The 13,619-nt window shown below is 51.6% G+C and overlaps 1 protein-coding gene across 4 annotated transcripts in view; it reads left to right on the forward strand.

Moving 5' to 3' along the window:
- LOC139343800 (caskin-2-like) overlaps window positions 1–13,619 on the forward strand; it is a 36,626-nt gene that overhangs the window by 2,058 nt on the left and 20,949 nt on the right. For all 4 annotated transcript variants that reach the window (XM_070981606.1, XM_070981608.1, XM_070981609.1 and 1 more), the window contains exon 2: window positions 9,241–9,292. In XM_070981606.1, coding sequence (XP_070837707.1) covers window positions 9,241–9,292 — 52 coding nt within the window. The remainder of the gene's footprint in view (window positions 1–9,240; window positions 9,293–13,619) is intronic.

Genomic DNA, 13,619 nt, shown 5'->3' on the forward strand with positions numbered 1-13,619 from the left:
TTTGGTCTCCTCCTGCTCCTGAGGAGATGTTTAGCTCGTTAGCTGCTAAATGCTTCACTGTGCTCCCGGCTAACTGGTTAGCTTACCTGTGCGTCGTCACTGCGAGCGACATGTTAGCGAATCTGATACCGTCATTCAGGAACTGATGTTCAGATCCTCTGCTGGCAGGAGCTACTTTTAGCCTTTTAGCGTTTGCTTTATCCTCACTTTGAGCTGTTTCAGTCTTTTTGTCCTCTACGTTTCAGTCTTTTTGTCCTCTGCGTTTCAGTCTTTTTGTCCTCTACGTTTCAGTGTTTTTGTCCTCTGCGTTTCAGTCTTTTTGTCTTCTACGTTTCAGTGTTTTTGTCCTCTATGTTTCAGTCTTTTTGTCCTCTACGTTTCAGTGTTTTTGTCCTCTGCGTCTCAGTCTTTTTGTCCTCTACGTTTCAGTGTTTTTGTCCTCTGCGTTTCAGTCTTTTTGTCTTCTACGTTTCAGTGTTTTTGTCCTCTGCGTTTCAGTCTTTTTGTCCTCTGCGTTTCAGTCTTTTTGTCCTCTGCGTTTCAGTCTTTTTGTCCTCTACGTTTCAGTCTTTTTGTCCTCTACGTTTCAGTCTTTTTGTCCTCTACGTTTCAGTCTTTTTGTCCTCTGCGTTTCAGTCTTTTTGTCCTCTGCGTTTCAGTCTTTTTGTCCTCTACGTTTCAGTCTTTTTGTCCTCTGCGTCTCAGTCTTTTTGTCCTCTATGTTTCAGCTTTGGTCACCTTTCACTGGTCACGTCAGGCTAACTCTAAGCTAACGTTTGCTTGCTAACACGCTCCGCTCCTCGTGTTCGTTCAGGTGTTGCGCTGGACTCAATATGTTAAAGAACCCCCAGACCACTGAAACAAAGACCCTCAGCAGAGGGGCCCCGGCGGGGCCTCGATGGCCGTGACCTCGTCTAACACACGTCGTGTTGACGAAGGACAGACGCCATTTTCAGCTTTGAAAACAGCTTAAAATCTGTTTAATAATCGCCTCCAGCAGCAGAGAGTTAAACAGACCTCGAGCTTTTTAAAGGTCGTTCTGTCTTTACTTGTAAAGGCTCAAACTGAGGCCGTCCATGTCCTCACACCTAAAAATGACCTTCAGATAAAACCGGTTTATTTCAGTCGTCTCATGAAACCTTTAATCTTCTTCACTTTAATGTTTAGGAGCTCATTTTCTCATTCAGAGCCTGTTAAACGGACAGAAGTTTGGCAGGTTTTTAGTCTTTTAAACCACAAACAAAAGCAAATAAAAGCCTCGTAGGTCTGTGACATCCCGTCTGTCTTTCCCAACAAAGTGTCTTATTATTGTCCCCGCTGAAGCTCATCAGCGTCCCATTATGGGAGCCTCGTAAACCTGTCGTCTCTCCGTGAAAAGCCGGCCGCTGAGGACCCAAACAAAACAGCCACGGCGTGTTGGAGGCGGGGGAGGACGGGGAAGACGGGGAGGACGACACCCGCTCTGGATGTCTCTCCACACATGTTTTATTCATGAGTCTGAGTTCAAACTCTCTCACCAAAGCCAGCCCTCGCTGAGCGCTGCCACAGATCTGAAAGTTCAGCTCAGACTCAAACCCGTCGAGTCGACGTCACAATGACGATGACGATGACGATGACGATGACCAGCAGTGAAACATGAAAGACTCCTCAGTCATAAAGGAGAACAGCCGCCTCTGATCTGCACCTGACAGGTGAGCAGCTCCGATCAGCGTCACCTCCCCTCGTCCACGTCTTTCACAGTCGCTGAAGGAAACCAGAAACTGGACGCTTCCTTCAGACGGCGCGACCTCTGACCCCAGAAGGTCGAGCAAACACAGAGCTCAGCGTCTCCTGCTGCTCCTGCGGTTTGAGGCCGAGCGTTAAAACCTGCTGACGGTTTGTGAAATTCTGCCTCTGAGTTCGAGCTCTTCGTGTTTGTCTGTGAACTCTGTCAACCTGCAGGCTTCAAACAGGTCCTCATTCCACTCAGAGGGGACAACAAAGCTCCTGTGTGTGTGTGTGTGTGTGTGTGTGTGTGTGGGGACTGAGGGGCCCCTCAGGACCCCGGGCTGTCCGGGGGTCCGACCCGACTCTGACCAACGAGGCTGGAGTCGCCCACAGATCACTGACCGTTAAACTCAGACTAAAACCAGGCTTAACTCTGAGAAGCTTAAACTGACGCTTCGTTGTCTTCTCATTCGTCACGAAATAACGTGTCTGTGAGCTCGCTGCGGCGGCGGCGGGGCAGGAAACTCGACCATCGTGAGCGTTGACTGAGGATGATGTGTGAGGAGCAGAGGGAGGAGGCGCCGTCATGGCTGCTGCTGTGTCTTTATTCTGCGTTACGTAACGGACGCTCTGCGACGTCACTGAGCGCACAGATGAACCTTTTCTCTGGAAGGACACTGAATGCATCGTGTTGCTGTTGAACACAGTCAGATTTCTTCTGCTCTGCTGCTGCTGGACGGACATTCAGAGACAGTCCTGGACTCGTGTCCACCGTCCTCCTGCTGGTTTCAGTCCAACGACCATCAGAGGACAAACAGTCAGTGTCTGAGTTCAGGAAACAGGTTGAAGGTGTTAAAGACACGATCAGACCTGAACCTGATCTAAACCTGATCTAAAGCTGATTTAAATATAAACTGAGTTTAAATAATACCCTTCTTCACCTCGCAACTCTTCGGTTTCGTGTTTGAGTTAAATTCGGTTCTAACTTTGCTGCTGAGATCAGACTTTGATCTCTGGAGCCGAGGCGGCTCGTGTGGTCTGTGGACTGATGCCTGAGATGAACCTGAGTTCAAACATGGAGGATCTCGCAGGCCGTTAGCGGCTCGTTCTGATTGGCCTTTCCATCAGACCGTCAGGAAGCGTTCAGGTGACGGCTCAGACGAGGACTGTATGATGTCCTCCGTTTAGAAAAGACTCGGCCGGAGAATACCCACAATCCTCTTTGTCTGCCTGCAGACTGAAGGAGTTGGGCTTCTTCTGGGCAGAGCTCTGCTTTCTGCCGTCCTGGCGAGCGTCTCCCGTCTGATTTCTAAGTTTTGACTCGACTGTGCATGAAGAAGGTTTCCCACCGCCGAGCACGAGTGGAATTCACAGAGCTGTCATTTAGGTCAGGACTGTGGCGAGGAGCTAAAAACGGTTTGTTTTCTCCCGGAAAGTCGAAGCCTGCGACGCTCGGCTCTGCTCGCCGCAGCGCCTTGAACGTGACGGCGTGACGTCCGACTCGCAGCTGAAAGTTTCGCTCGTTTCTGCCCTGAAATCCTCAGAGCTGTCGGCGTGCCAGCCATTGTGCGGCAGCCCGGAGCGTCGAGTGCAGGAAGAATGGAGGCGCTGATGTCATGGTGCTGGTATGCCGACCCCACAGCGCTACCTTCGATCCCCCTCTCTCAGACTGGAATTTGACTCCGGTGAAATGCGGCGAGCGGAGTTTCCTGAAGTTTTCGGCGGGTGACAAAGAGAAAGGCGAGCGTGGCCTCAGAGAGGAGGAAGTCCTGATGAAGCTCTGCTGCTTCAGTCTGTCAGTGAGACTCAAACGTGTCTGCTGCAGCTTCAGGTTTCATCTTTCAGCTGATTCCTCGACAATCATGATGAAAAACAAACAGATTGAAGCTGCACAAACACTTTCCTCTGTTTGATCACACAAACATCAGAAACTGGCTTCAGGCTGTGTGAAGTCTTCAGCCTGCGCAGGCTGATTTTAACGTTCTGTCACCAGCTGAGACCAAACACACGAGCTTCAGCTTCACCAAACTTTAATTCATCTCCGTTAAACCTTCACGTTTGAGCTCCGAGCGACTGAACGCTGCGCTGCGTGTTGATTTACAGTCAAACACCAGCGAGAATAAAGATGATTCAAGCCTTTCAGGCCGGTTTAAAACCCACCTGATGATGATGATGGAAGTAAGACAACAAGCGTGAAAATACCAGTAAAGACTTGACATGCGGGTAAAAATAGAGACTGTAGAAAGAATAAAATCAAGTGAAACAGAGCGACGCAGCAGCGTGACGTTTGAGGCCTCATCAGGAAGACGAGGCTGAAGTGACGAGACGACGAGACGGGAAGTGGACGCCCCCGTTAGCTTTGTTAGCCTCTGTTAGCTTTGACTCCTTCAAAGTGCACTTTACTGTGTCAGCTGATGACGAGCAGCTAGATCAGCTGATAAGGACATGAAAGCGTTTGGTTGGAGGAAGATTAAAGATCTGCTTCAGCCTCCGAACACGCCAAACGGTCGAGGGGAGTAACGCCGTCACTTCCTGTTTACGTCCGTGTGTCCGTTCCCTCTTTAAGGTTTAGTTTCACTGTCTGATGGAAGTCCTCGCCGCCGTCGTCTCATCTGCGTTTCTGTCGGCGCACTTTGGCTCTGACCTCCACTCAGCCGTGCCCGGTCACATGCCGGAGGCCGGGGGGTGGGGGTAGAGGAGGAGGGTGGAGGAAAAGCCATTATGAGCGGAGGAACGGGCGTGGAGCGCAGGAACAATGTGTGTGGAGGCTTTCTGTTTGGGGTTGAAACAGAAACAGGAACACACACATCAAACTCCACCCGGAGCTCAAAGCCCCGACAGACGAGCTACGTCAGCCGAGGCCTTCTGATCAGCGGGCCGGCGGGTGGAGGAGTAAACCTTCAAACGCTGTTTTAATTGGAGCCATAACTCCTGTCAGTCTCAAACACTGTGTTTTAGCTCTGTGACTGTCGTGGAAGCGGTTTTCTGTCCGCAGACGCTGAAACCTGCCGACTCGTTTCCTGAGCGTCAGACCGGCACGCGGCGGTTTAGCTGCTGATGGGGTTTGATGAAGCGCCGACGGCTGCTTCGCCCTCAGCAGCTCGACTGATTGACAGTGAATGAGTGGAGGTCAATGGACGTCTAAAATCTGCCTCCTTCAGTTCTTCAGCAGTTGATAAAATGATCCAGCAAATCCTAAAATAGTCTCTTTGTTTGAGCTTTGGTGGACGGCGATGCGGCGACGGCTGACGAGCGCCGCCTTTAACCGCAGGAAGCAGCGTCATGTTTACTGTCAGGAGGTGAAACACTGCGTTCTTATTGGATGAGAGGAGCAGTTTGACTCCTGCTGCTTCCAGGAGGCTCACGGCTCGTTCAGCTGAGCTCCAGGTTCACTGTGATTACAGCCCCATAGCTCCAGGGAAACTTACCCAGAATTCACAGCAACAAGAACAGTCTGGAGAAGAGATACAGAAGCTTCAAGTTAACGAGCCACGTTCACGAGGACGTCTGTCTCCGTTTCCCGGGCTGGACGGTGTTCAGGCCTGAGGGCTCGTGATGACGGCGGCGTTTAGGAACCACCTCTGCTCCCTCGTTAGAAGACGCCATCAGAGGAAATAATAACGAAAACGACCATAAACAACACGAGCACCTGAACGTCTCACGGAGTCTGCTGCTGTTTGTGTACACTGTGTGTGTGTGTGTGTGTGTGTGTGTGTGTGTGTGTGTGTGTGTGTGTGTGTGTGTGTGTGTACTGAGGAGGTGTCGGTCTGTGACCTGGCCATGACTCGTGTTGGAGGAAGAGGTGGGGGTGTTGTGTTGACGGAGGCTCTCGAGGTGTGGAGCAGCTCTCAGGGACAAAGCCGGACTCGGGGCCCCGTCTCACTTCCTGTCCCCACACTATTGTTCCACCGAGCGGGAGGCTGAAGCGTTGTGCCTCCAGCTTTCACACCCGCAGGACAGCCGACCAATCAGATCTGTCCCGTCTGCCGTGTGTGTTCGCACACTCGTCATTTTAATGTCTTTAAGATTGAAATGACTTTTGCTGACTCAGCACTGCTGAAGCTGTGACGCAGCTGAACGTCGTCTCTGAAACTCACCTGGTCGACACAACAAGCAGCTGATTTCAGAGCTGTCGCCCAATCAGAGCGTCGCTCAACGGTCACGTGATGCAAAAACGTCCACAGTTCCATTCTGACAGAGGACGTTTGTGTCTACTTGTTTCCCGTCTTCTTCTTCACTGGACTGTCTCACTGTGGGGACACAGCACCTCTTTGTATTTAATGTGTTTGCTTTGTATCACTCCTACTGCACCTGAACGCATCGTGCAGGGACACAGACGGAGGACTGGAGCTGCTAACGTGCTAACACGTTGCTCATGCTACGTCTGACTCTGTTTGTCCTGAACTGATAAGACCAGTCTGTGGGACTGTGGTCCAGTTTGACGTCCAGACTTCGGGGGTTGGAGCAGCTCTTGTCTCCCTGTTTCCTGGAGGATGAGCTGAAGGGACGAACCTCCGCCGGCGTCCTCTCATCTCTCCACAGCGCTGCTGTCATGTCCTCTTTCAGGCGGCAGATAAGAGACAGACGTGTCCCACTCCTGTTTTGGACAAACACTTCCACAGCTTCTTGTGTTCCTGATGTCTTCTTTGTCCGTCCAACAGTCCCAAAGTCAAAGATTATCAGTTTCTAATGGTGTAACACAGACAGACGACGTTGGATGATCAGAGCAGAAGCTGAGTTTAAACACTGAAGGTCTCCGTGTTGTTTGTTCACTGCGTGTCCAACAGTGTGTGGACGGACAGTGAACCTGTGACTGAGTCCGTGTTGGTCAGCGTGTCAATGAGTTGTGTGAGACGACTTCCTGTGAGAAGAATCCTGAGCTGCTGAGCAGTGAGGTGTGGGTGTCCACATACTTTTGGCCGTGTGTGGGCGTCCTCTGTGGTCATGTGACCTCTGTGTGGCAGTGTCGGGGGTGCCGATGACCTGATTGGCTCTCTGTGGACCAGGTGAAGACGTGTTCGGTTCCTCTCGGCTGCTGTTATCGCTCTGGTTTATATTTAGTCTCTGAGCTGAGTCCAGACTGGACGGACTTCAGGGGACAGTTTCTGACTGCAGCCTGTCTGGAGGACGTCCAGGTTTCATGAAAGAAAACGTATATTTAGCCTCCACGCCGCACCGCAATGAGAGGAGAGCAGCTGCCGTATCGAGCCGCTGTCTGTTTATGAAGTGCTTGAGGAACAGAACGAGGCGCACGGCGCCACCTGCAGGCGAGGAGTCGCACCTCTGAGTCGCTCAGCGGCGACTGATTGTACTGCGACAGATTCTGGCTCAGCCTCAGACTCTGGTCCCAACGAGACCTCTGAATTCTGCAGACTCCTGCAAAACCTCCTCCTGCTCCTCCTCCTCCTCCCTCTGCTGCTCCTCCTCCTCCTCCTCCTCCTCCTCCCTCTGCTGCTCCTCCTCCTCCTCCTCCCCCTGCTCCCCCCCCCCCCCCCGCATTCTTGTGGCTGCAGATCCTCGGGACGTTAACTTTCAGCTGAAATTATAAAAAGAGTCCCAGCAAGCGTTGAGTGCAGCTCCGCCTCGCTCCATAAACAGCATAAAAATAACTCTGAACAAATGTGCAGCAGATGATGAGGATGAGGAAGATGGTGAGGATGATGAGAGCCCCGGGGCGGCTGCTGGAGGTCAGAGGTCAGGTGGTTTTTATTTTGTTTTCTGGTCTTCAGCTCGTCGTAGTTCAGTGAATCCAGAACGTCTTTTCTGTCAGATCATTAACAAATATTCAAGATTTATTTGTGTCAGTGCAGGTCGAAGGACAGGTGAGGGACAGGTGAGGGACAGGTGAGGGACAGGTGAGGGACAGGTGAGTGCCAGGCTTCCTGCCGGCCTCTCGGCGTCTTGCGCTGTGAACATCAGACTGTGACGCTCTTCTTCCTCCTGCTGCCTTCACTGTTTTCTCCCTCATGCTGATTAATTCGTGTAATTATAAAATCCAGGTCAGTATCAAAGCGGCGCCGCGGCCCCCAGAGCGAGAGCCTGCTGCGTTTCCCCGTCTGAAGCACTTCAAAAGCTCTGTTGTTGGGGGTGAGGGGTGGTGCTGGTGGAGATGCTGCGTTCAAAGACCAGTCGGAGGGCTGCTGGATCCCGTGAATTTGACATGTTTCCATCGGCTGGTTTGTGGCGAATAAACGAGGCCACGCACACCTTCGTCTGGTCAGAAGGTGGCGCTGCAGCCAACGTTAGACATGTCAGTTTTAGAAAGAGTAGAAGAAGTAGAGCAAACTGGAGACAAACCAGTTATTTATCAACCACCAGTAAAACCAGTCAGCTTGACCATCTATGGGAGATGAATGGAGAGAGGAAGAGGAGGAAGATGCTGACAGTTCTTCTTCTTCTTCTCTTTGAGGGGAAACAGCTGATGGGTCATGTGACTCAAGTGTTCACTGCATCAGAAAAGGTGTTTCTGCCTCTTCTGTTTCCATGAACCGAGAAGACGACGAAGCAGCACTTCATCGATTCTTAGACGTGAATGCTGTCTGTGAAAGAAGAAGAAGAAGAAGAAGAAGAAGAAGAAGAAGAAGAAGAAGAAGAAGAAGAAGAAGAAGAGGAAGTGAGCTGCAGAAACAAACCAGTGACAGACTCAGACTGACCTCTAACCTTCTTGGTCCAACACATTTGAATCATCGATCTGTGAATCATCTGTTTTACTGCCGTCTGGTTTCTAACATGAGCTGGGCTCCTCTCGTGCTGCGTTCAAGGACTTTAACTGGATCATCTGAACACCCAGAGTGACGTCTGTCATTGAAAGCATCCTCTCAGCAGCGTCTCCTCGTTCATTGAGCTGATCTGATTTTCTTTGTGCGTCACAGCTTTAAAGTCGTTTCAGTCACGCGGAGCTTGTTAGAGACCAGGACCGGTCAGAAACCAGTTGAGAAGCAGGGACGCCAGCTGATGTGACGGCGTGTTTGTGCTTGTGTACAGAGCTGTGACTGTGTGATGATTCAGCCTGGCGTTCGCTGAGCGCGGCATCATAATGACACGCTGATGAGACTCGGCCAGGACGCCACCGTCCCACACAGAGCACCGACTGTCAGCCGACGCACCGTTCAGGCACAGCACGCCACGACATGCCAGCGGGGGGGGGGGGGGGGGGCGAACAGGGAGTCTGTCTGGTCAAAGGGTTCTGGGTTTGGTCCTTCAGGATCGGGGAAGCTGGAGACGGGTCAGGGGCGAATGAAGCGTCCTCAGGAGGTCCAGCAGAGACACGCTGGACGATTTATGAGCAGTTGTCTCTGCAGGAAAGTTCTCCTCCTCCTGCTCCTGCAGAGTGTCTGCCGGTTGAAGCAGCCACAGAGACGCCCTGAAGCCACGGCAGACCTCCACCTGCTGCCTCCATGCCGGGCTCGGATGGAGGCAGACACTCTGCAGGAGGTGTGAGGAGCAGCGATGGACAGTTAGACCTGCAGGAAGTAGACCGTCCCGCTGTATGACGACCACTTGTTAACATTCTGTGTTGTTGTGTCTTCTCAGAGCTGCTGGGATCCACCAAGAGGCTGAACGTGAACTACCAGGACTCAGACGGGTAAGTGATGAAGTCCGCCCTGTGAAAAGGCGTCTTCTGCTGTGTGTCCAGGCTTTAGTCTGCTCCCTGTCCTCTGTAAAACTGAATGTGATGTCCAGCGGAGCTTCAGTTCAGCTTCTGTTGGTTTTAACTTGATTTAGTTTCACTGACAGAAACATGACGCAGAGCTTTCACTGACCACGTCCCAGCGTCCTGACGCTGGACAACACCGTCCACCACTGTAGGAACACGTCCATCTTCATTTGCAGTTTTTCTGTCTGTCTCAGCGGTCAGCTGGAGGACATGGCTAGCAGAGTCTCTGTGGACGTCCTCGTACATGTCTGTGAGTGATCCAGTCCCCCAGCGTGAACCTCAGGCTCCTGCTGTGTGATGGTTTTGGGGTCGTGTGAGCTGATCTGGGATCAGAGTGGAGGATGTTTGGTGGTGTGTGATGTTCAGCCTCCGCTGTGCCTCGTTAAGACTTTCTGCTCATCAATATTTCTCTTTGTTCAGAGCTTTCTTGTCCTCGCTAACGTCTCCCTCCTTACTCAGAGGCGCCTCGTCTTCCGGCTACGACCGCTTCTGTCTCGTTTGCGTCTCGTTGAATCAGTCGTGTCCATGTCTGTGGACGTGTTGCTGTGATGTGTGAATTAGCTAAATGCACCATTATTCCGTGTTGTCCTTGTTGTCCTGGAGGCGTCCATCTTGGTTTTCCTCCTGATGTCTGACAGAAACACTCAGCAGCTGTTTGAGGAGACTAATGAACATGAAACTAAATATTTGTGAGGAGTTTTTAAAGATTAACGTCTTCAGCAGGAACCAGTTTGTCCTTTCCGTTTGAAGACAGTAAGAAAATAGAGAATAACATCAGACTTTGAAGCAGGAGGAACTGTCTCCTGTCTCCTGTCTCCTGTGTCGTGTGTCTTCAGCTCATCAGTCCTGATTTAACGACCTCTGAGCTCTGAGTCAACACCGCCGGCAGAACAAAGGCTGAAGCCTGAGAGGGCCGTAAAACAGTCAGAGACACGGGGACGGCTCGTCCGTCCAGAGACGTCGTCAAGTGCCGGACCCCTTTGTCCTCCCCTCAGAGGGCAGAGGGGAGCCCGGCGGGGTCAGAGGTCAGGGGGCAGAGGGCCGGACCATGACCAATCAGACGGAGTGTTTACAAAGAGCCCGGATGACTTAATGTGGCGCCGAGAGACGAGTCAGGACGAGAGAAGGTCCCCACGGCCGAGGGGACGGCGAAAGGAGACCTTTTGATCCGGATCGAGACGCTTTGGGGGACGTTTGTGGTCCGACCGCTGGCTTCAAACCCGATCGTAACGATAGATAATAACTGATCGATTGACGGCTGAACGCGTCGCTCTCTGTTCGAGCTCAGCGTGACGTCAACGAACGAGTCAGGACACAGAAATGAATCGTTAGTGAAAGACGAAGCGGCGTGTGTGTGCAAGTCTGAGCGTCCCCCAGTGTGTGTGTGTGTGTGTGTGTGTGTGTGTGTGTGTGTGTGTGTGTGTGTGTGTGTGTGTGTGTGTGTGTGTGTGAGAGAGTGTGTGTGTGTGTGTGTGTGTGTGTGTGTGAGAGAGAGAGTGTGTGTGTGTGTGTGTGTGTGTGTGTGTGTGTGTGTGTGTATGTATGTGTGTGTGTGTGTGTGTGTGTGTGTGTGAGAGAGAGAGAGTGTGTGTGTGTGTGTGTGTGTGTGTGTGTGTGTGGCTTCATTTGCTCCTGTCAGATCCTGTTTGTTCGCAGTGGGTCGGCGAGCGAGGACTCTGTTCTCACGGTTTGGTCTGTGAGCGTGAAGCTTTCAGTCTGTCGCCACGTACGACCCCTGAACAGAGACGTGAGCTCAGCACTGTCAGCTCACCAACGAAGAAGAACAACATTAAAACAGGAAGTGAAGGAAAACTTCTAACATCTCGAATAAACATCATGAATTAGATCTTCCTGTAAACCGTCACAGAACAACGAGTGTGTTAGCATGCTAACGTTAGCTAACATTAGCAGTAAACAGCGTCCAGCTGAGGCTGATGGGAGTGTGGTCGCAAACCAAAGAGTGGGACGTGTTGATGTGTTGGCCTCATGGTGGCGCTAGAGGGAGAGTGAGGATCGTCGTGTTGAAACTCGTCGTGATGAAACTCGTCGTGATGAAACTCGTCGTGATGAAACTCGTTGTGATGAAACTCGTCGCGCTGAGTTCGCTCTGTGTTGTTGTGAACTCGTCTGACTGACAGACTTCTTCTTCATGGATTCCATAAATATCTGATGTTTCCTTTTGTTAAAATAACGTTCGGCTTTGTCTCTGAGAGATTTCCGCTTCCTTTGTTCACCCGCTGGTTAAACGCCGGAGGACACGCGTCTTCTGTCGAGCGCCTTGATGACAGACGGAGACACGCTCTGAATAAGTGAAGAAGAGGAGCGGCGCCGGAGGGCACGTTTAATCAAACAGAAAGGCATCCAGCTCGCTGCGCCAGACCGCCGTCTCAACAATGGCTGACATACTTTCCTCCCGGCGCAGAGTTCCACACGTTTTCATCAGCGACGGATCAATGACGCCCCCCCGACCACGTGTGGAGTCTGCAGCCCCCCCCTCCAGGTGTGCACACCTGCGCTCTGTGATGACACGCTGTGGAGGGAAAGTGGACGTGAGGATGCCGTGACCCCACACACATTACTGAGGGGGTGTGTGTGTGTGTGTGTGTGTGTGTGAGAGAAACAAACACACTGGGTATTTAAGAGGTTTCTTTTGGACGCCCTGTGAGACAAATTGGTGTTTGGCGTCTCCGGCGGCCCGTTGGCTCAGTGTTTGGTCGTTTCCATGGAGGCGGGAGCTGGAATGAGGCCCTGTGAATTGATGCTGTGGGGGGGGGGGGGGGGGCATTTCCCCGCAGACGGGGGGAGGAGGGAGAAACTCCTGATTTTAGGAAAGTGATGATGATGATGATGATGATGATGATGATGATGATGATGATGATGATGATGATGATGATGTGAACGAGGCTCTGAAGCCCCCGTGCTGCGTTCAGGAACACTTCAGCTGATTTTTAAGGCTTCAGTGAGTTTCTGCTTCTTCAAAACGACGAACATTTAACATTCAGACGATCAGCTGCCGTCAGTACACGCAGGTGCAGTATTCAGGGGGAAAACTGCAGTATTACTACGTGAAAACACGACAATTCAAACTCTGAAGACTTTAGAGTTTGAGTGAAGGATGAAAACGGTTTGAAGCTGAAATGATAAAAACATGATGTTAGAAAAGACGTGAGAGCAGTTTGCCGGCTCTGAAAATGATTCCGATAATAAAGATCAGAGTTTTCTGTCTGACAGACGGCGTGTCCTCACCTCAGAGGACGTGTGATGCGTCCTCTTACTGTTGACTGTCTCCGTGTGCAGACTCGCTCTCATTAACAGCTGCTTGGAAATGTTCTCAGTAATATTAAAAACCTTTTCTGAGCCGTGAAGTGCTCTGTCCCTCCGTCCCTCCGTCCGTCCCTCTGTCCCTCCGACCCTCCCTCTGTCCATCCGTCCCTCCCTCTGTCCATCCGTCCCTCCGTCTGTCCGTCCGTCCCTCTGTCCCTCCGACCATCCCTCTGTCCGTCCGACCCTCCCTCTGTCCATCCGTCCCTCCGTCCCTCCGTCTGTCCGTCCATCCGTCTGTCCCTACGTCCATCTCTCTGTCCGTCCGACCCTCCCTCTGTCCATCCGTCCCTCCGTCCCTCTGTCCCTCCGTCCATCGGTTCCTCTGAGGGAAACACATAACTCATCTGCAGTGAAGTGAGACTGAGAGCTGCTCGCCATCCGGTCTGTGACGGGTCACTGAGAGTCCTCCGTGTCCAGAGTCCCGTGCCGGGCGGAGCACAGCGCCGGTGTCGGCCATCTTTGACGAGGAGAACCTCAAAGTGTTGTTTTCAGACTCGCAGAAACTTCTGGAAAACAAACTGAGCGATGTCTCCGCTGAAGGAGGAGAAGCTGCAGATACGAGCTTTTCACTGGACGGAAAGGAATGTCAGACAAAAGTAATGCAGTAAAAGTACAACATGTACCTCTGAGGTGAGGTGGAGTAGAAGTATAAAGGTGTCTGCAGTAGAAGTAGGTGAGCAAGACTGAAGACCTGGTCTGCAGCCTCAGTCAGGGTCCAGGAAGTACTCTGATCCTTTAAATCAGTACTCGGTTATGAGTCAAAGCCCTGCATTCATACTGAAGTAGAAGTACAATAGTATTCTCAAGTACTCACAGTAAAAGTACTGCACCACTTTAATCTTTGAATGAGTATTTGATTAATGTTCAATGGTAAAGTAATGAAGTATTTGAAGTATTACTGTGGTATCAGTATTGAAATCCAGGAGGTCGA

This window comes from Chaetodon trifascialis, chromosome 15 (genome assembly GCF_039877785.1).
Source record: "Chaetodon trifascialis isolate fChaTrf1 chromosome 15, fChaTrf1.hap1, whole genome shotgun sequence".
Taxonomy (NCBI): Eukaryota; Metazoa; Chordata; class Actinopteri; order Chaetodontiformes; family Chaetodontidae; genus Chaetodon; species Chaetodon trifascialis.